Genomic DNA, 25,462 nt, shown 5'->3' with positions numbered 1-25,462 from the left:
TCTAATTTAGCGCAATTTTTCCTGCATTCCTGTGCGCCCGTCTTGTTTTTTTCACGTTGCTTGCTACCATGGATCCTTACCAACTGGCCGGGCTATCTACACTTTCAGAAACACCATTTTGTAGCACCCTCTGCAACATCAACCTGGCCATAAAATATACTTGAACGTCCCCATTAAATAACAACGTGCTTGGAGATCCTCTTCAACATCTTTCTGCATTTTCTCTTGGAAGTGTTTGAAAATTATTCGATAAATGTTAAAGAATATTCTATTTGATTTGCACTCAAATTTTAACATTCAAGTTTGCTTCACATCTGAAATTTGGCCGTTTTCACAGCTCTACCATTGAACGTCAACACTGTTGAAATTTCTGAATTTTTCCTATTCTGGAACAGCTCAAGTATAATAAAGTACCGTCAAGTCTGTGATGTTGCCCTGCACTTCTTTTGTTATTTGTATGCGCGGTATGCATGTGTGCGAATTGTGTTGTTTGCAGGAAGGTCGCAAGAAACAGGAGCCTTCGAAAGAGCCAGCCTTCACCCCACAGGAGGAGGAGGAAAAGGAAAGAGAAGAGAGTGGTCTCAAGAGGACAGGAAGGTGAGTGCGAGTAGGCGAAATTGGCAAGGAGCCCCACAGAAGAAAGAAACAGTGTGTGAAATTGATTGAGAGGAAAGGGGGGTGATGAGTGAAGGAAGGACTAAACATGGTGTAAATGAAATACATTTAGTTGCGCTTTTTTAGTAATAGCACATGGGGGTGCAATACCTGCTTTGACACGATGAATCAATTACGCCCATGAATAGCATAACCAAGGCGTCATTTTCGTCACTCATTCCACAAACTCTGAGGACCTTTCAATGAAGTTCTTTGTATTTATGTATGTGTGTATGTATGTAGCTTTCAGTAGTTAAGAAAGAGAAGTTACGAAGACAGTGTGCAGGCGTGACGGTAATGCTGATATTGTCTCTCTCTCTCTCACGAGTGATTCATAAAAATTAGATAAGGAAAAAAAATGTGCAAATCTTTATTATTATAACATTGCTTAGTCAATAAAATTGTGTGAGATATATGGCATAAAGAAGCCGTATATTTGCTCAATCTCGTCGAGGTAAATAAAAAAGGCTTATATTGAAACTTAGTGGGGTCATTAAGACCTCGCTAGTTTGTCTGAGGTCCCCGTTTTTTCTCTCATGCTTGCTGGCACTTCTTTGTTCTTTTCTGTTGGTTCGACTACACTTGCTATAGAGTCATCATAACAATATGAATAAATATTTCACTTAATATTACCGTGGGATATAGTTTCTTTGCTTCCCTTCTTGGCGTTTTAACAGACTTGAAACTGTCACAATAAGCTACCTGTGCTGCTTCAGTACCTTCTCTGAGAAAAACCAAAACAGAAAGCTGTATCAAACTCGATCGAACTACTGTATGTTATCCTTTGTTGTTGCAGTACATAGCGTTTTACATCAAGTATTACTGAAATGGGATAATGCCGTAGTAACATGCATGACTGGGATGTTTATGAAGGACAATTTCTCTAATTCAAAGTTCTATATTTTCTCAAGTTTTAATGCATAATAATATGCGAGTTTTTGTCTAGTTTCTTACATATTCAGTGCTTTTTGTTCAGTTTTAAGTTGAAATTTTCACAAGATCGACTTCCGACGTTTCTGAGTTTTGCTAAAAAGAATTTACTTCATCTTTCTTTTTTTAAAATTGGTGCTGAACATTTGTAAGTGTATTCTTTATTAATGCTATGTCTAATTTTATTTATGAATGTGCATTTTTGCATCTATATTCACATTTTTGTGTGTAGACCGAAGAGTTTCACCTTTTTCTTTTCTAAACTCTTAAAAAAAAAGAAAAAAGCAGCAATGCACTGCAAGGTGGGCTAAAGAATGAGAGGAATATGCAGGTAATAGACAATGAACATACATGCGGGCATTCAGTTGTGGTCTTATCAGGGGGGCTCACATTATTGATTAAAAGATCACATTCTCACCTCCCTAGAAGGATTTCCACTGCAGTCAACCATGCATGAAATATTCCAACGTGCAGGTTGTTTGGCGGCCTTATAAACGACATCAAACGCAAAGCACCATGGTACCTGAGTGATTTCAAGGACGCCTTTGCTCTTCAGTCCGTTGCTTCTGTGTTCTTCCTGTACTTCGCCTGCCTTACGCCCATCATCACGTTTGGCGGTCTCCTGGGCTCCGCAACAGAGCAAAGAATTGTGGGTATTAGGATACGTACTAGCTTCCTCTTCCATAGACAATTTTTAATTGTAGTGCCAGTGTGGTGATTCGTAAGCCCATGCCATAGCTCATTCGCAGTGACAAGTGCAAATCTGCGTAAAAAATTCTCCTCCTCTTTCATCCCTTAATTAAGTAGTTCTCGAAAATTCTGTGGATATTCCCGAATCACAGGTGATTTATTCTTTTGTTTTGCCATGGACATCACTTATGAGGATATTGGATTATTCTACTGTTTAACTGCAGTGGGCAGCTTTGAATTGGTTGTTAGGTAACTTTAAAAATGTGAGTACGTTTGTGCATTTCTTATATTAAAGACGATAGTCTTTCTTTGGGACCTTCGACGCTAAAATTTTGGTCTGTCTTTACATATGTCTGTGTGTTAAATATTGCGCATGTCTGGGGCACCATAACAACATGCATATATTCTGCATATGCATCGCTTACTAGAAAACGCATACATAAGTAATTTCAAGGACAGTAGCATTTATCACGCTGCGCTTATCATGCAACACTTGCACGGAATGGGAAGTGTTTCCAACGCTTTGCTAAAACGAGATGGTGGTGGCATCTACCCGTCGCCTCGGGTTCTACACCTTATCACGTCTGAGACGGGCGTGCATGGCCACGCGCTTTGTTTTCCAAAAGAAACTGCCAGATGGCGCTCATGGCTCACGTGTGACATGACCTGATGCGCTCGTGAGCCTCCGCTTCCCACTCGAGGCACTCTACGCAGCGCCTCCGGAATACCAATCATCGATTTTCTTGCGCAGAACATCAAATAAATGTTTTGTTCGCTCTCTCCACACGCAAGACTATGGTCTTTCGACGACATTTGCAGATTACATGCAGATACAGGGCCAATTTTTTACTGATAAATGCACCGGTAGGGATAGTAGAGAGCTGCAATCAGCATTGATATTGAAGTAATATCGTCTAAATATATTTTGTTTAGTTATATGCAGTGTCTAAAGGTAACCTAATGCAGGTGATCAAATGAAAATTTTGTTGTCGTTTGCTTCCAGGCAGCCATGGAGAGCTTGATGTCTGGTGCAGTGTGTGGAATCCTCTATGGCTTATTCAGTGGTCAGCCGCTTACTATTTTGGGTAGCACTGGACCAGTGCTAGTGTTTGAGACAATTCTGTACGACTTCTGCAAGTGAGTTGCCATGACATTTTATTTCTATTGGTTTTATTTTCATTTCAATAAATAATGAATCTCCACAGTGCAGTTGTAACATTGCCTGGTCTGATACACTAGTTGGAATTTTGTAAGGAGAACTCAACTCCGCCATGTGGATGTACACTACTTTTTTTCATAAATTTACATCTCCCTTGCAGTTTTACAGATGATGTTAATAATTATCAGAAAATATGAAGGCAAGTGTTTATAGGGGTGAGGCAGTTTTTACATGCATCGTCTGATCACTTCTTAATCTTTCTGATGTTGATAAGCCTCCTTGGGAGGGGCCAAGTTATCAAGAAGAAAGGGGGCAAGCTTTGATTACAGGTAGCATTGCTGAAAACTTTTAAAGACTTTGACCAAGCTTGTGGAAACATACTTGATTTTTCAACCGACGCATGGGATTTTTGTTCTCAAGGCTCTTGCATGAGAGTTGAGACGCCAAAAGAACTACATTTTTTTGCGTAGTAGGGGTCCTTCCAAGTTCCACCAATGTTTCATACCGGCCCGATGAGATTTCGTCAGACCCTTGACTTTATTGCGGAGAGCACTTTTGAATCAGATGATTGAAAGTGGTATGCCTGTCTTAGTGTCATTTTTTGTGTGCATGTGGCTGTGTGCTTGTGCATGCACACTTACACATGTTTGTGATCATTTGAGAGGCTTAAAAAGGCTATGCATCTCGTCTACAACACCTGAGTTTTGCATGTACCTTTGGGAAAGTATAGTTTTCTTCTCTTTTTTCACATGAGAGCTATGAATCTGCACTAGCACACCAGCGCCTTAAAAATGTTTTTCAAATGAGATGCTTAACATCGAAAACAATTTTACTATTTTTGAGGGATAGGTGGGATATGCAAGTAGAGCACAAATTCATGATCAGACTAGAGCTTAAGTAGGGTTGCTACCATTTGGATCCTGCAGAACGGTGCGACACGATTTATTTATTCATCATACACATACCGTGTCAGTTTGTCATTACTGAAAAAAGAATCATCTCTATAAACTCTCGCACTTGGTTGTCGCATTCTCACCATGGCTCTGCTCCACAAATTCTATAAGAGCTCATTTGACTGTCTGGACTTCATCGCCCCGCCAGGCTGCATATCTCATCACACTGGTAATGCCTTACAAGTCACCCATTCGCGCAGCCACATCGAGACATTTTTCGCCTCCCTCTTTTTTACGGTTATCATCTGAATGGAAGGACCTTTTTCGCAGCACTGCCGCCATTACCTGCCCAATTTTATTCTTGAAAAGTGTAACACATTACTTTTTTCACAATTAACATATGTTACTACCATTTTGTATAGATTCTCTACATCCATCTTTTATGTAACACCCCCTGGAGGGGTCTTTAAAGTATGGAAATTAAATGAAGAAAAAAAAGTCTGATTACTTGTATAATTGAAAGGCCTTCCGTTAATCTGAGTGTGCGTTGCAGTGTAAATCACGTGCAGTTTTCTAACAGTTGCACTAGTTCTATAAAGCAATCTCGTAAATACAGTTATTGGGAAATGTATGTTGAAACCTAGAAAAGTAGATCTCGTGGAAATGTCTGTTGAAAGCTAGTTCGGAATTGAATGCCTTGACCTGCTTTGCTCATATTTTTCTTAGGGACCATGATCTGGACTATCTCTCACTGCGGCTATGGATTGGATTATGGACAGCAGCCATTTTAGTTGTCCTCGTGGCCTTTGATGCGAGTGCACTCGTGTGCTACATTACACGATTCACAGAAGAAAACTTTGCAACCCTCATTTCGCTCATCTTTATCTACAAAGCCATCGAAAACGTAAGTGATGGTCGAATAAACCTGGCTTACATACTACTTGTGTGACATTTCACTGGGAGTCAAACCAAGCTTGCTAGTTCACCACAATAATTATAAAATTAAGAACCATAGAATGAACACCTTCTGGCTCTGAAATAGCCTGCTGTTGTGTGGAGAATATATGTACCAAAAATGTGGGCTGACAAAGCCAAACTAGTGCTCTTTAATTTTTGTAGCTGTAACAAGGATGACTTCGCACAGATTTGTATGGTCTCACAAAGTGATAATGCCTTTCTACAATACTAATACACATAGGAATGGCTATGCAGTAGAGTTATCTGGTTATAAAAAATGTATGCTTTGATCTTATGCATTGTTGACGTCCTCCAGAAGGCGATGGGCATGACCATTGCCCACATGCTTTAATAACATTTCTTTACGATCAATTGACTATTATAGATACCTTGGAATTCACACCTCCCCGAATTTCCTCTGAAATATGCATTTTGAATGTGTGACTAATAGCACGATTCACATGTTCCATTACTTTACCTGCACCATTTTTGGTGCAGATAATGCTATCCTAAGAGTGTTTAAAGAACGCTCAAGAAAGTCCGCTCTTCCAGCTTTCACTGTGACTGTGCTGCACATTCGTCGCAGGCCTGGCAGTTTTTTTCAACACCATTGAGGCCATTGAGGTGTATAATATGCAAAACCTCGGTACTTTTTATTAATTAGAGTACACATGCACCATATGTGATTCAAACTTGGCCCCCCTTGTTATAATTCTGGAAGTCCTACAGCATTGGCGACACACTTTATGCTATGGAATTTTGCATGCCATTGAAGAAAAATTCAAGTTACCGTGACATATTCCCTTGCGGTGAAGCCTCTCGCGTTAATATTTTAAATAAAATCTATCATTAACCCTTTGTAGGTTAGCGTATATTTTTAAGACAATGTTATAAAAACAGGCTGTTGTATATGCGCATGAACTATGAAGAAATAGTATAAAACAAATTTCATCGAGGCATTCTTGTGGGATCATATCGCCTAGCGTGTGGGATGAAACGGCTGCAACAAGTGGCGAAAAGCAGCACTTCCAATGTTGTGCAGGAGAACATTGTGCGCACCTCAGTTCCTGTAACGGAAGAGCACCAGCACATTTGCTTTGCCAACCTTTGTATGGCTGTGGTCTGTTTCTGTAAAGGCTGCTTCACTACATGCATCAATTGTTCTTTGTCCATTTTGTTGTCTTTTCTTGCACTGTTGCAATGGTAATGGTTGAGTACCAATGCATTGTCCCTGCCCATTCTTCAAGAGAGGTTTATGATACCAAGAAAATCATTTGCACACACCGTTATCTTCAATTGGGCTTAGCGAGGAGCATAGCACTTTCACAGAGGACTGTGGTCGAATGCAGTCATGTTACTGTACAAATCTACATAAACACATGATTACTGGGAGCTGAGATTATCTCTCCAGAAAACTACAAGAAGAAAAGACCATCTGGCATTATGAATGACAAGTTTTGTTTGTCTGAGCGGGATAAACATTCAGAAGCTTCGGGAAAATAATGGAACGAAATTCAATTACATTGTGGCGGTACTTCCGCCTTTCCAAACCATGATAATTTTCTGCGGCTTGCAGAAGCTTAGGTGAGAGAGCAGCCACTTAGCGTGGTGCCAATTGTTACAGCTAGCATGAGAGGAAAAGTTTTTCTGCTGAAGAAAAAGTGGGATGTACATGTGTCTCACTGTCACTCAAAGGGTCCAAGAACTGCTTTGAAAGAAACCCTTTTTTAATCCCCCTTTTTATGCATCAGCTAGAAATGATCACTGTTGCCAGGTTGGCTTGCCATCTCATTGCACATACTGTTGGCTCTCACTATACGGAAATCACTTAAACAGAACTGCTGCTTAAATAGAACAAGTTCTTCTGACAAGATTGGTTTCGTACTTGTATCCTCCACCTTTGTTCACCTCTCTGGGAATGAAAATCCCGTTAAGATATATCTTCTTGGTCCTTTCGGTTTCCACCGTGGCCTTTGATGCGAGGGAGTCTGGTGTACTTGTGTAATGAATCTTGTGTTCCTAAAAGGAGCACCACATAGAACCACCTTTTTGACACTACTGCTGCCACAATTGACACCCACAAATTCAAGATCCCCTGCGTAATGCCCTGTAAATTTTTCTGTATTGGTATTGGTAGCTGGACGTTTTCTTACTCTTTCAACAGCTGCTCCTTTTCCTGTGGGAGCTGTATTCTTAATAATCAATGAGTTAATTAATGAGTTAGTAAATAACACATGCACTCACACCATTGTTTGGTTGCCCTGCATGCAGGTCTTGAAGATTGGCCACAAGTACCCAATGAACCTGGATATTGATGTGCGTGTAGACTGCTACTGTGAACCACCAAACGGAACAGACCTGCTAAACTCAACCACCAACTGGACCATACTGAGCAAGCACGCCTGCAAAGAGTATGGAGGCACTCTGCACGGTCTGGGCTGTCAGTACTACGCGGACGTATTTCTGTTCTCAGTGCTACTGTTCATCTCTACATTCACACTGGCTGTCTTCCTCAAGGACTTCAAGACTACCAGCTACTTTCCTACCTCTGTGAGACCCTGCTGCCTTTCTTTCTTTTTTTTTTTTTTGTGCACCCGGCGGTGCGGTTGTTAGCATGTCACCTTCCTGTGGTACTTACATTAGTACTTACTTAGACTTCTCTCTATTCCTCTGAAGATTCAATTGCTTCTGTGATCAGTTGCGTTCACAGAGCCAAGAGAAATTTTCTGGCTGCTTCTCCATTGACAGGCTGCTGGCTGGTGGTGATGAGTGTATCTTCTTGCTGTGTAGCATCTAGTGGGCATAGTAAGCAGCGCAAAAGCTCTCGCTTGACATTTTAGAGCAACTGAGACTCTTACTCCGGGAATTTCGTACAGTGCATATAGTGATGCCACAAGAGACTTAGCAAAAATATATAGCACTTGACTTTGACATTACATGCAAGCTAATGATGAAAGACAAACAGTCTCTAATTTTCTGTGGCCTCTTATGGCTTTCTATTTTTTTTCGACAATGCCCTCTCTCTTTGTCCTTTACTCCTAAGCTTCATCTTGTTATGCTAGCAGATATCCACGCATCACTCACCACAGCTAGGCTAAAATGTTGGTCTGGACAGCAGAAATTCTCTTTTCTTTCTCTTTCAGTCTTTTGTGTGGAGTAATACGTGGTGAATCTATTGCATCATTACTAACTTTAACTTTGCCTCATAGCTGCAACCTGTCATAATGTGAGCAATGGCCTCATTATGACATCATACATTATCACTTCTTTCATGCTCCAGAAAATAAAGTAATCTTAGTGTTTTGTATTCCACACTGTGTGATGTGATCGACAAGAAGTATTATTTTGTTCCATACCAGTCACCTTGCAGTTGGTAGTATGTAGCTTCCTATGATGCCATTTTCAGGCCTCTGCTGGCTACCCAAGCAGAATGTTTCACTTGCCATTTATCCAAGTAGGCAACTCATTAGCGCTGGTACTGCTGCTCCATCTAGCTTCACATAAGTGGTATGTTGTGTGCCTTATGTTGCAGATACGAGCGCTGGTCAGCGATTTTGCTGTGGTCATTTCCATCATGCTCATGACTGTAACCGACATGCTTCTTGGCTTGGACACTCCGAAACTGGAGGTGCCTCAAAAGTTCGAGGTGAGTCACTGCATGTGCAGTGAAACTGCTGTAACGTGCTACATTTTACTAAGGGTCTGAGTTGACTGTTGATGACGTCTTACAAAGATAATGGGGGAACAAACTAACCGCTGTTTCAGTGTATAAATGTGTTTGTTCAGAGAACCTATTCAGACGCAGCTTTAAACCGAAAATTCTATCCCTCAGAGTTAAAGTAGCCTGAAGATGTATTGCCGGGTTATTAAATGTCCAGCCATTACGCTTGGGATGTTGTAAGGGAGCTGCACTTAAACAACATAATGCCACGAAATACACCAAATGAAGTAGCCTTTTCTCACAATTTATGTCTGTATCAGAGGCAAACAGCCAAGTGTAGATTCCAGTATTTCTAGCGATCTGCACAACTTGCTTATTGCAGAGCACATATGTCCAATATGATCTACACGTCACTCTGTAAGACCATCAGCTGTACTAGTAGTCTGTATGGCTACACTGCAGAATTCTTGCTGCATCGGAAAGTATGGCACTGTCTCGAATATGGCCTAAAGAGACATTAACGAGAAACAATGACTTGATTTAGATTGACAAACTGCACTGGGAGAATATTCTTTGAAACATTTCGGCATGCACACACGAGACGAAAAAAACGTAAGGCGAGAGACAAATGGGCACGAACTCGCAACTCTGTTTATTGAAGGAAGTAGTAATACCTTGTTAACTCGAAGTCATAAAAAACAAGAAAAAATTTAAGATAAACATTTTTTCGAGATAAGCAAAGTTGTGCTAATCGCTGAGAAAAATGAGCGCTTTTCAGAAAAATTACTGCTACTTACGGGCTCTTCGGCAGCAGTTTTTAATATTTCTTGTTGTGCAGGTTTAAAAGAGAAAAAAAATAACATACAAGAGACTTTAACTTGCTGGGCTTTGCTGCGCTGCCATTTTATTTAGCAAAAAAAAAACTGCCTAATACTCATGTTCAAAAATGTTCTCCAGCTTCTCAACGAATCGCAACTTATGTTCAGCTTCTCGACGAATCGCCTAATGCTCATGTTCAAAAGTGTTCTCGAGCTTCTCGCGGAATCGCAACTGTCGATCTTTTCCCCCACTGCACTCAACCTTATTTCGAAGCCAAATTATGAACGCCACTTCAGCGTCTGGGAACTTCAATCCTCGAACCCACTTCCGCTGGCTGGAGAAGCTCTGCTGAAATCTGTCCAGCACCTTCTGCTTATTTTTCAGCACTGTCGATTGTGTAGACAAGGGGATGCCGAATTCATGCGCGACGCACGACTCCGCTCGGCTTCCTTTCTCCAGTTCCTTAATTAGGGCAACCTTTTTTCTAGTGTTAGCGACTTGCACTGCTTTGACGCCATGCTTGTTGCACTCACCCTAAGTTGCCGCTCTTCACAGTCAGTGAAAAATTCGTACCGCCCAGTTTGCACAGATGAAAGGAAATCACACCCCAGAGAAAATCATGAGCACTGCACTCACAGTCAGCAAAAATTATGTACCGCGTGGTTTGCACAGATGAATGGAAATCACACCTTGTGGGAAATGCACCTTGGGGGGAAATGTGCACTGCACAAAGTGAACGAGACAAACTACGCCAAGCATGGGAAGGGGGCCTCTCTGCTCAGCGCATGTGTCACATGACATGCCACAGGGTTTCTTGACAAAGTTCATATGTCGCTGGGCTGAGACTTTGTGCACTTTGCGTTCGCGGAAAGCATCGACGAAGTGGCAGGCACAGCTAAATAAGAAAAAAACATAGACGGACCTCAGGTGTGGCAGCATTGCACTAATCTTGTGAAATGGTCCAGTGGCTGAATTTTTGTTCCACTCCCAGCCAATATTTCGAGTTATCGGCAATCTGACCCAAAAATACTTCGAGATAAAGGGAAGAAAATATACACACGACATATAGGAAAACTTTTGGTGCCTTGGAAAATTTTGTCTTAGCAGAATTTTTTAGATATGTAAGTTTAAGTTAACGAGGTATTACTGTACAAGAAATATATATCCTAGCGTAGCTCAAGAGCGAGCTCCGACTCCTAGTACCCACATAGGCAGAGCCACTGGGCTGGCCCCCGTAAGAGGTGCCCAGTCCCTTTCAGGACCTTTAATAAAGTTGATTCTCTCTCTTTCTCTCTCAAGAGCGCACGTGCGTAACAAAAGGAAACAAGCAAGAAAAGAAAACGCACCATGAGTGTAGCCTTTTACATAAATAGTATCTACAACGTGCTGCAGAATGTAAAAGTGAAGTATGGCTCAAAAAAAAAAATGACAGCATATCCACAGAGTGAATGATGGAGAGTGGGGCGAAGCATCCATCCATTCATTCGTTCTTGCTCCCGTCCGTCCATGAGTGCATCTGTGTGGCTACCCGTGCTTCCATCTACCCGTCCGTGCGTGCGTCTGTGCATCCGCACGTCCATCTGTGCGTCCGTCCCTGCGTTCGTCCATGCATCCGCTCCTGCGTCCGTCCATGCATCCATCCGTCTGTGCAGCCATCCATGCGTCTGTCCATGCATCTGTCTGTGTGTGGGTTCAACCACCTATTCAACACTCCAAATACCACCATCTTGCATCTTTTCATCATATATTCCTCATATAGAAGCACCACCATCCAGTGGACATTCCAAGGACTAAATGAGAGGTGGCACACGCACACTTTCTTACGGCTTGCGCTTCGTGTCTACTTCCCACCTTTAACCACCTCGAGTTCATGGTATATACTAGTTCACTGTATTCATGGCACTGCGGCCCAACGCTCGCTAAACCTTTCGAAAACCAAGGAGGTTACGCCCAGCGAGTATAACGTAGCAACCCTTTCTTGTCAGATAGCGCTCAATGTACATGCCAATAGCTGCTAAGGGGAAATGAGAGACAGGAGAATTCGGCTTTTAGTTAACGCGCACGCTGCAAATTTTTTATTGTTCAACAATGTGCAGAAGAAATCTCCCACCAGCACCACCTTGGAGGGCAAAATGTAAGACTGGTTACACACTATGACTACAACTACGAGGGACAAACGGGTGCCACTATAAGGAGCTTCGCCCCTAAAAGGTCAACTCCTTGTCAGTTAGAACAACCCCGAGTTAGACACAACTCAAGTCACTATTTCTCGAGTTAGACAAGCTAACTCGGGAAATAGTAGAAATATTTCATGTGAGAAGGCTTGCTGATGCCGAATGGGTAAGCAGCACATCGATTGCTCAGACTGACTGATTCACTGTTTTGAGCCATACTTGACTTTCACATTTTGCTGCACGTTATATATACCCCTTAGGTAAAGTGCTTCATTTGTTTTCCTTTTGTATTCTTTTCTTGTTTTTTTTTTACGCACATGCACTATTGAGCTACTCTGGGATATATATTTCGGGTAATTCATTCAATAAACCAAGTTGTGAGTTCGCACTCGTTTGTCTCTCACCTTTTGTTTTTTTTTTGTCTGTTGTGTACACGTCAAAATTTTTCCAAGAATGTCCTCAAACCAACTCACATGGCTTTCCATATCATTGCATTCTCAGAATTCTAATGCCACGTTCTTCACTACCTTAAGTTAATTATTAGCATAGAAAATCAAGATTGATGTATCATCTTTAAATTTCATGCCAAAAGTTCTCTGTGTGACATCGAAAATTTGAAAATGCTCTTTACATATTTTCATGACATTGCCTCGATGAAATTTTCTGAAATTGGTATTCTAGGTCTATGGCACCAAGAGATGGCAATGCACTTCATTTTTGTTGATTAGAGGCTGTGTAGAACCCAGTAGACACCTTCAATATCTTCCACATCATGGTGTTACGTGTGGAAATGTCAAGGTGGTGTCTTCACTTGCATTTTCTTTTTGCGCCTTTTCTCACTTACCAGGCATTGTGTTGCAGTAAGTGTAGTGCTTTTGAGATTGGGAAATTGCACTTTACTAATACGCGAAAAATCGTTTAGCTTTTAGTGTTCCTTAAGGGTTTTTTATTGCAGTTGTGGTGAGGCATACACGTTGGTGCATATGCTCCACTACACGGTGACCAAAATCCACAACAGTACAATTGCAAAGTTGCAAGTATAGAAATACAGTAGCACAATTATCTGTATCGCCCCTTACGACTGGCACAAGTTGGAAAACGATTTATGCTCGTAGCCAACCTGGGAAGGCCGTGGCTGGCTGATTCCAATGCTGGGTCGGAACCCCTGGTGGACAACTTTGGCTGCCGCGGCCCCTGCAATGCTGGCCACCATCCTCATCTTTATGGACCAGCAGATCACTGCTGTCATCATCAACCGCAAAGAAAACAAGTTGAAGGTCTGTCCGACTACTTCACCAGCACATTCATTTAAGTCTGTATACTTTGTTTTAAAGCCAAAAAAAAGAAGAAAAGAAAAAAATTTCATCCTGATTTACAAATTACCCCTGCCTCCGAGAGCTAAGTCCAGCCCGCTTATAATGAACCTGAGTGTGACACGGCATTCGTTCGCCATATCCCAAAGTTTGTACTAAATGAAACACTGCTTTTAAAACAGTTCCAAGTGAAAACACAGTTTTTTTTCCACAAAAAATGTCCAAAATGCACGTTTCAAAGAGCGGAAGCGCTTAGGTTGGTCTCGAGCGTAATTAAAGTGACAGTGCACTCTTCACTAAGGCCCTTAGCATACACAAGCTGTCTGACGCCATTAGTGCAGCCAATCACTGCGGGAACGCTTGTGAGCACTGGCTCCAAAGTTTCGTCGCCGTCATCCGATTCCTCCAAATTGCTCTTGCTGTGCACTTCATTCAAATGCCCTCACGTGTTCTGCAGTGTCCTCATCATCATCGTCCGTAATGAAATCATCCCAGCAGATGACCCACCCTCCCATGGTGTTGGCGACGCAATGCCACAAATCGCTGCCTGAGTGGTCCGGTTAAGAAGCGTCAGGCTCGGCATCGGGTCCGACGTTGACGAAATCAGCTATGCAAAAACAGTTGCGCACACATGTAGCCATCACCTCCACGCACAAAGCCTCCACAATCTCTACAGCTGAATACAGGGATGCCCGAAGTGGCAAGTTGGTTTCCAGACAGTCAACAGCTATGAGCAAGCGCTCCACAACCAGGCACATATAATGTCTTGAATGCGTCAATTATGCCTAAGCCAAGCAGTCGCACTTTTGACGTTGTGTTGAGCAGCAGGAAAAGGTGCGGAAGGCCTCCTGTTCGCCATCCTGACCAGACACGCACACCAACAAGGAGCAAGACGTGCACGCGCGACATACAAGCCAGGACGCGGAGAACTGCTGTCGGCCCGTTAGGCCCATTTGTAACCCCAAAAAAAACTTATTAATTAGAGCCAGTATGGCTGGCAATAATTAGAGCTAGTATGGCTGGCGTTGTGGAGCACGGTGGAGCATGGTGGAGTAACATTAAGTGAAGGACAGCAGAAGACTACCTGAGGTGGCACTGGAAAGATTACTTTAAAATTACTTGCAAGAGACAGGCGGAATTGCGAAAGAGTGAAAAAAGGGGAGCGTTCGGCGGGAAGGCAGCCTTGAAAACTAAAACACGCGTGAAGAAAGCATGCCATGTAGCTTGCTTGAAAGGTCCACAAAACGCACAGCTCACTCGTAGGAACACTTGGGAAAGTGACCTGCGCGAGCAGAGGTAAAAAAAACGCATTGTGGCACCAGCTAGCTTCATTATTTGTGATTAGTATCATGTAACGGCCGTTTTTATGCTTCCGCACGCGTGCGGAGGGCATGTTTAACTGAGTGCGAAGTGAGCAAGAACAGGTGCTTAACACGGAACGAAACGTGAATTATCAAAGTAGGTGGGGTAGCACAAGTGCATGCATTGGAACGAAACGGCACCGATCCAGACAAGACGCAGACGATCGGGTACCGCCGGTGGTCGACGATGTTGGCAGATGGTCTGATCACTCAGGCAGGTGACGCCAACGACAATTTAATAAAGACCAGCCATCAAAAACTGATGGAAGACTAGTCAACCGACAGGTCTTCAAAAGAAAACATGAGCCTTGTCTGGGGACGCGGGGTGCTCAGAGAAGCGTGGCGGACAAAGAATGGAGGATGTTTAACAAAAAATGGTCGGGGAGAGCGACAGTTAGAGGGCTGTTGAAGCAGTGTCGACATTTAACAATAATAGTTGATGGGCACCCCGCCGATGGCTTATCAGTGGTCGAAAGTGGTGTCCCGGGAAGTCGCCTGAGCACTGACCTCATTCACTGTCGCCGATTAGCGCACTCGGAGACGTTCGTTGTAAGTGCGATTTCCACGGTCAGGTGGGTATCGTTCGTTTTAAGCAATAGTTCGTTTTAAATGGGGCCGTTATATGTGGGCTCGACTGTAGTGTCTCACTGCTGGTGCAATTAAACCTTTTCTAAGCAGGACAAAGAACTAGCTATAAAGTGTTATGAGGTGCATTAAGAGCAAAAAACTATTTAAACAAATGTTTGTGCATCCACTGTAGTCTGTGCACTGGCATGTAACCCCTTCCAGTGCAGTCATGCAATGCATTCTTAGAGCAACAAGTACCGAGAGCCGCTCTTGTATCAACTAGATTTCATCTACAGCATTGGAAGTAATGCCCTGCCTCTGAATTGCTTTTATCCTATGCTGTCCCCAACAGAAAGGTTGCGGCTACCATCTCGACCTTCTGGTGTTGAGTGTCCTGATTGCCATCTGCTCTGTCCTTGGTCTGCCCTGGTTTGTTGCGGCCACTGTGCTAGCCATGACTCACGTGAACTCTCTTCGAATGGAATCAGAATCGTCAGCACCAGGAGAGAAGCCGCAGTTCCTTGGTGTAAGGTGAGGTTAACGTCACATCAAGAAATTGTGTCACCATATTATTTTTTTGCATTGGTCCTAATTAAGCACTTTTTAATATAAATTAATAGTGATGATGACAATAACTAACTTTAGCAAGAGTTTATTTCCCAATCCATCCTGTGGCTCTTTCTTTTCAACGTTTCCTTTCATTATTTTACAATATTATAACTTGCTTTAGCTAGATATTCATTAATGAGTCATAATAGGCGGCAAAATTGGTATGGCAGAAGAAAAGATTTGAACAAAGTGAAGACACTAACAGATTACAGGGGTGCCATGGCATTCACATTTATCAGTTCTGGTAGGAGATCTAAAATTAAATATCCTGCCAGAACTTGCACAATTTCATCTATCTAGTGTGTAAGCTTACTTTGTTTTTTCTTTACTTGTTGTGAACGATAGGGAATCTTAAATTGTTATTTGTATTTTCAGAGAACAAAGGCTGACCCAGGTGTTTATATTCCTTCTGGTGGGCCTCTCAGTATTCTTCACTCCTGTTCTCAAGGTATGGCCTTCAAAGTACAACCATTCACAGTTATGTGTTTGACCAGTTAAGCACACTTTTATTGACTAAAGCACCGTAAAATCTCATTTATTTGACACCTGATAATCTGGACAGTTGGATTATTTGGACAGTTTAACTAGCCCCGCAAATATATTTACTGTTCAATGGCATTAAATTTATTAATTCGGACATACTTGGCCATAGTACGGTTTATTTGGATGGCTCTCCGAGTGCACCGTGTGCAGATCGCCGCAAATGTGGTTCAAAAAGGAGTGGAAATGGGATTTGCGAACAACTGGACTAAGCTGGCGCAGTCTGCATCACCACTGTCATCAGCAAGAACCATATGCTAAAACTGAGAGGTCTTTAGCCGTGGTCTCATTTTGAACAAAGTCGAACGTTGCAAGAACTGCGGCTTTTACGTCACTCCTATGCAGAATAGGATTTACGTATTGATCAAAAGAATGAAAGAATATTGATGTAATAAACATTTGTTTATTGCTTTCTCGATTCTTCCGATAATTGGAAATTTAATTATATCTTACATTTATTCTCGTCCTGTGAGATCTGCGTTATGGAGCTTTTACTGTATAATGAAGACTAGCAAAAAAAAGGCTAGCCATCTTTTTATGCTTGTAGGTAGCCTTGAGTTGGCACAAGCAGCTGAAGCAGCTGAGAATGCTATCAGGCTGTGCAACTCTATAATAAATTAATCTAACCCAAATGTTTTGTGTGCCTGGTTGCTGCAAAAGTGCTGTGTTAATTTTAGTGAAGTTTCTTTTTTAATGCATCAAATAGCTTTTTTCAAAGGGAGTTCAGTTTGAAAGCACTGGTATATTGTCCGAGCTACAACCAGCACTCAGTTTTAGGGCTGTGTGGTGAATCAAAATGACCTATTACTGAGCGTACACAGTAAGAAACATCTTTATCATGTTATTGAATTGTCTTATGGGCTTCACGTTGATTATCTGTGAACAGAAAGCTTTTGCCATCCCAATTTTTTTGGGAGATACTCACTATGCGACAGCTGTCAACCAATAATTCATCCAATGAAAGGTTATAGCATGAGAGCTTATTGTTTCAGTTCTATATGTGAGCAACCAGCATTATGTAGTAGCTGAAGCAGAATCTTAATGTGTGGTTCATGTTTTTGCAGCGTATTCCTATGGCTGTATTATACGGTGTCTTCCTCTACATGGGAGTGTCATCACTCAAAGGCTCACAGGTACCTTGTTTTGCAGATTGCCTTATCTTTATTGCATGCAAGTGGGCCAGATATGAAGACATTATTTAAATGAAAATTAAGCCAGCTCAACAGAAATGCTCTTTCTTCCTCATTAACTGTACAATTGAAAAGAAGGAATGATAATTAAGGGCAATGAATAACTAGCCAGTTTTCTGCTTGCTATGGTTCACCTTAAATGTGTTGCAATTGAGTGAGTGATAAGATGTTCTTATTGAAAACTTTATAAAAAAAAAGAAAAGAAATGTAGGAAATAAATAAAACTAAGTTTGATCAATGATTCAGTGTTTTTGACTATAATTGAATTTATAAAGACAGTTACCCCTTGTAAAACCAAAGCACCTTTTTTGTGGGGTGTATCACATTTATCAAACAACAGTAATCGGTGTATTATTAAAGTGCGCTTTTTTTCATTGGTTCTATGCAACACATATTGACCTTACAGATCAAGGCTGTCCACACCTAAGCATCTCTAACAGGAATGTACCAGGCTTATAACAGCTAAGCAAGGCTGTATAACAGCTAAGCAAGGCTGTAATGCTGTTGCTTGATGAAACTGCGCGGCAAAAAAGCAAAATTTGGGAGTTTGGGAGCTGCACCTAGCTAATTTTTACTCCTCAAGTTTAGGAGTGTGGGAAATGTATATTACTGGTATAGCACATGATCTTTGTTGGGCTTGCCCCGTATGCGAGTTTGTGTGTGCACCTGTTCTGTGCAGTTCTTCGACCGCATACTGATAATGTTCATGCCACAAAAGTACCAGCCCGACTACATGTTCCTGCGGCATGTACCCACTATGCGAGTGCACCTGTTCACGCTCATACAGCTCACTTGTCTCGTCTGCCTCTGGCTGATCAAGTCGTACAAGCCATCTTCCATCGCATTCCCTCTCATGGTGAGCACTGTGGAACCATAACACTATACTCTTCCGTCTACTGAGCTACTGCTGTGCTTCTCTGCCCGCCGTGGCAGCTTACCACATAAGGTTCACATAATGTTAGCACATTATCTGTCGCACGTTGCTAAGCCCTAAAGTACTGGGTCAATTCACGACCACAGTAGCAGCATTTCGATGGAGCAAAATTCAAAGAACACCTGTGTGTTTAGGTCAGGGGTTCTCAAACTTTCTGGCCGGCCATTCCAGAGTGCAGCGGAACCCCCAACCTTAATATTATTTTTTAGATGCAGTAGACTCGCAATAATTCAAACTCTGATAATTCATACTTCCAGGTAATTCAAACAAAATTCAATATTTTAATTGGCCTTCTATACTTTGAATATACTTAAAAGCCCCTTAACTCGAATTCCATCGTTCGGTTAATTCATACCTCTTGTGGTTTCATACCAGATAATATCTGTTGCTTTCCCACTAGTGTTTAAACATTTACGTGCTTATGTAATTCTAACAATCTAAAAACGAAAAATAAGTGTTTCAGGCCTTCAAGGAAAAGGCTTTGCTAGTAAACAAATGTTTGAAATGAAGCACATGCATGGTAAACCGTGATGCTTCTAAAGCATTGTAGAAAGCTTTGTGCTGAAGGCACATATAGGAAAGAAGCAGTCGGCAATTCACAATTTTGTTAACAGGTCTGATCTGAACTTGTGGACCTTACACCTTTGCTTTGTGTTCACTGCGTGCAGTTAAGGTTTAAACATGCCTAAAAATTTTTAAATGCAATAAAATCAATGGCTAATCATAATATGTGGTGTCACCTTACCCGGAGTCATATATCTGAGAACTTCTGATAATTCAAACTTCTTTATAATTCAAATGAAATTCAGAGGTTCCTTCGAGTTTGAATTAACGAGAATTGACTTAATAAATTAGTTGATGGGGGTAAAACAGTTGCAGGCTGCACTCATTCTGGCCGCTCACGGAACACGAAGATGTCATTCAGGGAACCTCAGTGTTCGGTGTAACCCTGTTTGAGAACCCATGGTTTAAATTAGGGTGCACCACTCTGGTGTGCCTCGTAAGTATGTTATGGTATTGGCACATAAAATCCCAGCAATAATTACTGCTGTGCTGCTCATACTTTGTTTTGATGCGTAAAGCTTTACCTAACATCCCAACCACTCACCTAAACAGGAAGGGGGGAGGGTTCTGTATGAATTGTCCAAGTGATCATTATAAAATGTAAGAACATAGAAATTTGTTTGAAATAAACCTAACATAATGTTTTATGCATAGTGAAACTGTAGGAGCCATTTCTTGCCTTCTGTGTTGGGTCGCCACAGCTGATTAACAATGTGGGTGCAAAACAATGCTGCAACACGGAGTATTCTTTTTTGGTAGAGTGGGGTAGACGATAGTTTTCTATCATTTTCTGGTTTCTGAACTTTTGATCTGTAATACTTTCTTGTTGATTCAGTCAGTCCTTCTCTCATGTCACATCCTTGACAGATAGCCTCAGTTTTCTTTTTAAACCCTGTAGTCTCTGCAACATGTCCTTTGATTTTGTTCTGTGAAAACATGTATAGTTGAAGTGATTAACGTGCGACTTCCTACGTGACACATCACTTCCCTGCCTTGCAGCTGGTTGTCATGATTGGTGTGCGGAAATTGCTGGACTTCATTTTCACGCAACGGGAACTGAAGGTTCTTGACGACATTATGCCTGAGCACACCAAGAAGAAGCAAGAGGAAGACAAGATGAAGGAAGCAGAGCGGGAAGAATTTGAATTGAAGGTTTGATGCCCTGTGGATTATATTTTTGTCTGTATTTACCTGTGACACTGCCATGACTGATCAGGGAGACTGTCAGTATTGTCAGTATTTATGTCTTTCTGGTCGCATGGTTCAGGACGGAAGTGTAAATTTAGGGGCTTATTTTTCTTTGTTAGCCACAATATGAATGAGAACTGACAGGCGATGATGCCAAGAAAAGTGTAGGAGATGTTATTAGTAGCAATGGTAATATAAATGCGAAGAAAGTAATGTGGAAGAAAGGATAACTTGCCACCCACGGAGGCCGAACCTGTGACCTTCGAAAGTTTCGGGTTCGGTCAAGATCGCCGGTTCTGTCCCTGCCGGCTGCAAGTTATCTTGAAAGCCTCTGTTTTTTTTAATTTGCACTACAATTACTACTATAACGTCCCCTATGCTTACTTTGCATTATTGTCTGTTAGCCCTCATTAAAATTCAGCACAGTTACTTTCAGTCTAGTAACATCAACTTTATTTGACATCAATAGTTACATATGTTTAGGGCGCAGGCTAAAGGCCTGCGCCCCAAACATGTTGATGGTAGACAACTGCCTAGAATGCAGTAGTTCTTTTCCAAATTTCACTCTTTAAACTGTACTATTCAAACCTCATTGTAACAAAGTTTCATCTTACACGAAAATCAGTTTGTTGTATATGAAAATTTGTTAGAAAGGTACATTCTTACCAGTGCATCTATTGCAAAACTATTTTTCATTTACTTCATTATATCTGGGTTCGTTATATCAAGGTTTGAGTAGTACGTGCTCACTTATGCATTTCTAAGCACTTTGTTCAGACTTTGCTCAACTTGCATGACGTCAGTAGTACTTGCTAGTTGCTTGTTATGTGTTCATTATTTAATCAATGACCCTGGAGATCATGCACTTTAAACTTCGAAATGTATTGATTTGCTTGGAGCTGTCACTATAATAAACGAAACAGTATTTGAGAGCGAAGTAACTTCATTGGCGGAACCAAGCTACGTTGTATCAATTTCTCTCTTTTTGTTTTTGGTGAGGCTGACATATAGTTATTACAACATTGCCATACAAAACCTTACACTGTCTTGAACGATTGCTTTTAAGCTCTTAGACTCTAATGCCTTGTGACGAAATAGAATATATTCTAAAGTAGATTTTTACTAGAAGCTAGTTAGAGTAGGGTAAACAGATACAAAAATAGATTGCTTAAATACACTGTGTGGGTAATGAAAGCTTTTTAAATTTTTGTTATAAAACAATCAAGACCTGCAATGATTGTTGCTATGTAGCTTTAAAATGCGTCTTTAAAAGTTTAGCATCAAGTGAAGAGTTGCATGCAATCAATGGCACGACATTGCATGGACTCTTGTTGAATGACTTTCATATTTGTGCATGCTGTTGTGTAGGGGAAGAAGCATAAAACTCACAAATAGAGTAGTGCCTGATGCTCGAAGCCAGCCTAACCTTTGTAGACAGCCATCATTATGCATAATGAACGTAATTCGAGGTAGTCTAGTATACGTTTCTCATCCAGCCAATCTAGTGATGTGCTGGAGATTTATTTCTTTTTGATCTTGCTATCGAGGTTTTCTGTGTTGCCTTAACTGAAGTTAAATTTATGGCTGTTTAAATATTGCATATGCCACAGCATGCTGCATGTGTTGGCCATCTCTGTCCAGTTAACCTGCTAGTACTAACCGTATTGAAGTGAAAAATATCTTATTGTTAAATGCTTTGTTGATTGAACTGCTTCCTTACCTCATTTGATTGTTGCTTGTCTGTTCTGCAAATAACCCGTGCCTAGCTCCATTTCCTATTGCCGTAATAGAAGATTCATTTATTAACCCATTGCCAACCACTTGCTTGTAGCAATTAGCCTAGTCTATTCAAATATATTGTTGTTCCGTGCTGCATTTTAAGAATGAGCATGTCTTTGTTTCATACCAAAGCCTGCAAATCTGAGTTTGATGCAGGAGGAAACTGGGGATAAGGTGAGCATGCTGCCTCTCTTGGAAACAAACTTTCCTTCTCACTCGTCACTTCTCATTCTTTTGCACATTTTGTTGATTCTGTGGACACGTGCCACAGCATGCTTCTTTCGCTACTGATTTCATAAGCATTAATTTGCTGAAATGTCCTACTAGCTTCTGCTGGTGAGCATGCATAACATATTTCAACTACTTGTTAGACAGTGCTTTGTTGCACTCTATGAATTTATTCTGTAGCTTTACTAAACCAAAATCAGCAATCCATGGTTGTTACTGGGTGCCATTCCATATAAATAATTGGCAGTAACTGAGTCATGTCAATTGGGTGGTATTGTGAAGTAAGCGTTCTTGGGATGATCTGCTATAACACTTCTAAATCTTTTCAGCATTTTTTTTTTGGGGGGGGGGGGGGGGGGGTGTATTATGTTTAAAAATGAATACAAAGGGATTCTTACTCACTGCAGAAGAGTTCAAACTAAATAAATAAAGCAGGCAATGAAATTTGCAGAAGGCCACGTTCATCAACAAATAATGGACAACTACTTGATCGCAGTGCATGAATTTTCGCACATTCGGCACACTGTGTCATTGTGCTACACATATTCGCACTCATGGTTAGCTGTACATAGTAAGGTTTTATGATGAAGATATTCATAACGTCTCTCAAAGCAGTTGTCTGCATTTTGCAGCATGTAATGTAGTGAAGGTTGTGTACTAGGGTTGTCCCATCTTGATAATCAACTTTGTGTAGGTCTTTATATTCAAAAAAGTCTACTAGAACATGAAAGCTTGATCATATCTAAAAGAAGCAGTAAAGTTATGGCATATCAGCAAGTTTTAGCTAGTATTTTTTCATCAGTAGCTAGGCTCAATTGCTTCAAAACGTGTGGGAGCCAACGGCTCGGCTCGCTGTGACAGTACAACATCGCCTGTAATTTAGGTCCTGCTTTAGCTAGAGTATAGACGGCCTCCGACTAATTGTGTTGCTGCCTTTTTCTTTGCTTCTCCATGATACCTGAAAAAAAAAAAGTTGCCGTGACCCTATAAAATGTGATTGATTACCGAGAAAATGATGCTCTCCAGTTGACTCACTGGGCAGGCATTAAAGGGGCCCTCCAGCACTTTTTGAGCAAGGTCAGAAAACGCTGCTGATCAGTTGTGGACGCTCCTGAGAACATGTGAATTAACCATTGCAGTGCATCAAGTGGCTGCGAGTGCACAATGAATTTTCAATCTCGGTTGGAAGTAGCGCACTCTTTTATCGACAAATAATGCCATAATTCAAAAGGACGACGTCATAAACAAAAAGACCACAGGCATTGGCTGATTTGAGCATCATGAGCTGTGTATTTAGCACAGCTGTTAAGAGATGCCACAATGTGGGTGTGATGGAATCACACTGAAGGCAAGCTACGCTGTGAAAGGAAAAAAGAAAAAGAAATGTGCTTGAGGTTCGCTGATGAACTCGCCTAGCTTCTTGTGGTCCCCTGTGTAGTCATCAGCACGCTTGCTGGTATAAAAGGAGAGAAGTGCTTAATTAAAGCGTGTCACAAAGCAGTGTGCCTTGACTCATACTTGGCAGATTCTGAACATTTCTGCTGCAGTCGATTTTAGAGGCAGTAAACACCTTTAATGAAGTCACTCAATGAATACTTGGGTAGAAAAAGTCACCGTTTCGGCACAAGAGCGAAGCATTGAATGCAATAGCAACCCATCGGACTGTAATACTAAGTAAGGCTAAAAGATTTAGGAACCATATAAAATGTAGTGAACGGAGTCAAATGTGTGTTGAGCCGTGCATTTCCCGCACGCCCAGCACCACATTCTTGCTGTGTCTGGGCACGTATGCGAGCCCACCTTGCTTCAGCTCTGTTCCGCAGGTGCTAGTACGTAACGGAATAGCATCACAGAGGCTAAACTGCATACAGCATTTTCTCTGGCCTTCGTCCGGCGTTTCCTTCCTTGGCATCCCTCGACGTTGATGATACCAGTGATAGTAGCGAAAAGTGCAGTTGCAATGCACTTCACCAAACGTTCATTTCAGATTGTCCCAGACATTGCAGTGTGGGCATCGACGCCGGAAGCAGCTGGCTGGTGGGAGAAGCTTGCCTGCTTGCTTGTTCTTGGCTACTTCCACTTTTCGGTGGAACAAAGCTCTCATTTTTCATGATACATGCAAGCTCTGCTCAAGAATGTTACTTTCATAAGTTATATATATATATATGTTAAGAATGTTATATTCATATATATATAGCTCGCCGTTAATGATATGGATGGCATGAGCGGCGCAACCTAGTTGGTTTATACAGTGCGCTAAGGAGCAAGGGGCCACGAGTTCGTATTCACAGTGGGTGCCTTCGAATTTTTTCTTCAGATTTATTTTTCTCTGTGCCTTTTTTGTATATATACATATACGTATCTGGGACATGATGACAACGACAAAAATTAGCCAAGGTTGTCCATATAATTGCTATTGCAATAAAAGTGTTGCAGGGCCCTTTTAAGGAGAGTACAGTAGGCTTTACTCGCACTCTCAAGAAACTGCAGTGCAGTTGACACGTCTGCTACCTGGTTTGCGGTGCAGAATGCGCTGCTCCCGGAGGCCAGTTCAGGGAATGTGGCCATAGCTCTGGTGAATGGCAACCTCATCAAGGTTCCTATGGAGAAATACAAAGAGGCCGAGGAGCTGCCGCAAATCAACATCACCGAGCAGCTCTCGCAGACAGGCCTCTGGCAGGCCATCGATCAGCACAACCAGCACAAAGGTGGCAACCCTTCCTCGGGAGGAGGAGGGGCCAAGGCGGCTGACGACGGGTCCAGGTGGGGGCACTTATTCACCTGACACTACTGCAGTTAAACCTGTCTTTCCAATTTAATTGTGCCAGGGGCTCACAGAGGATTTTGACTGTGGAGGCCTTGAGAAATTCATAATTAGTCATGCCGAATGATATACTGTAGTTTGATAACAAATCACAACGCACCTGCTCTCTCTTAGCTTTCGTGAAAACCTCCGTGGCATACCTGATCCAAATGACACAACCACCTGTTTACATCTATAAGCTCTGTTTTTATTTTGTAATTGCTTTTGTTAAATATTTGTTATTTGAGATTCATGCAGTTCATGTCGTAACAAAATGTTTAATGCCTAAAATGAGTCTCGCAAAATCGAATGGCTTTTTGTGTATATAAGACGCATCAGTGAAAATAAAGAAAAAAAAAGGTGCACTAGAAAATATGGTATTTCAGCCAAGTGGTGCGTATTGAAAGAACCAAATCTCTTCCTTTATTCAGCATCATAAGTAGGCAGTG

The 25,462-nt window shown here is 41.6% G+C and overlaps 1 protein-coding gene across 8 annotated transcripts in view; it reads left to right on the top strand.

Annotated features, from left to right (window-relative positions):
• Positions 1-25,462, top strand: part of LOC142788297 (sodium-driven chloride bicarbonate exchanger-like) — a 244,867-nt gene that overhangs the window by 213,906 nt on the left and 5,499 nt on the right. For 7 of the 8 annotated variants that reach the window (XM_075884900.1, XM_075884899.1, XM_075884901.1 and 4 more), the window contains 14 exons: positions 497-597; positions 2,059-2,233; positions 3,278-3,411; positions 5,053-5,230; positions 7,555-7,833; positions 8,816-8,929; positions 13,053-13,214; positions 15,531-15,709; positions 16,163-16,235; positions 17,392-17,460; positions 18,197-18,373; positions 20,015-20,167; positions 22,115-22,156; positions 24,738-24,973. In XM_075884900.1, coding sequence (XP_075741015.1) covers positions 497-597; positions 2,059-2,233; positions 3,278-3,411; positions 5,053-5,230; positions 7,555-7,833; positions 8,816-8,929; positions 13,053-13,214; positions 15,531-15,709; positions 16,163-16,235; positions 17,392-17,460; positions 18,197-18,373; positions 20,015-20,167; positions 22,115-22,156; positions 24,738-24,973 — 2,072 coding nt within the window. The remainder of the gene's footprint in view (positions 1-496; positions 598-2,058; positions 2,234-3,277; positions 3,412-5,052; positions 5,231-7,554; positions 7,834-8,815; positions 8,930-13,052; positions 13,215-15,530; positions 15,710-16,162; positions 16,236-17,391; positions 17,461-18,196; positions 18,374-20,014; positions 20,168-22,114; positions 22,157-24,737; positions 24,974-25,462) is intronic. The other variant, XM_075884896.1, reaches the window with a different exon arrangement.

This window comes from Rhipicephalus microplus, unplaced genomic scaffold (assembly GCF_043290135.1).
Source record: "Rhipicephalus microplus isolate Deutch F79 unplaced genomic scaffold, USDA_Rmic scaffold_52, whole genome shotgun sequence".
In the NCBI taxonomy this organism is placed as follows: domain Eukaryota; kingdom Metazoa; phylum Arthropoda; class Arachnida; order Ixodida; family Ixodidae; genus Rhipicephalus; species Rhipicephalus microplus.
The sequence above is the reverse complement of the archived record's forward strand: the minus strand, read 5'-3'. Positions and strand labels throughout refer to the sequence as shown.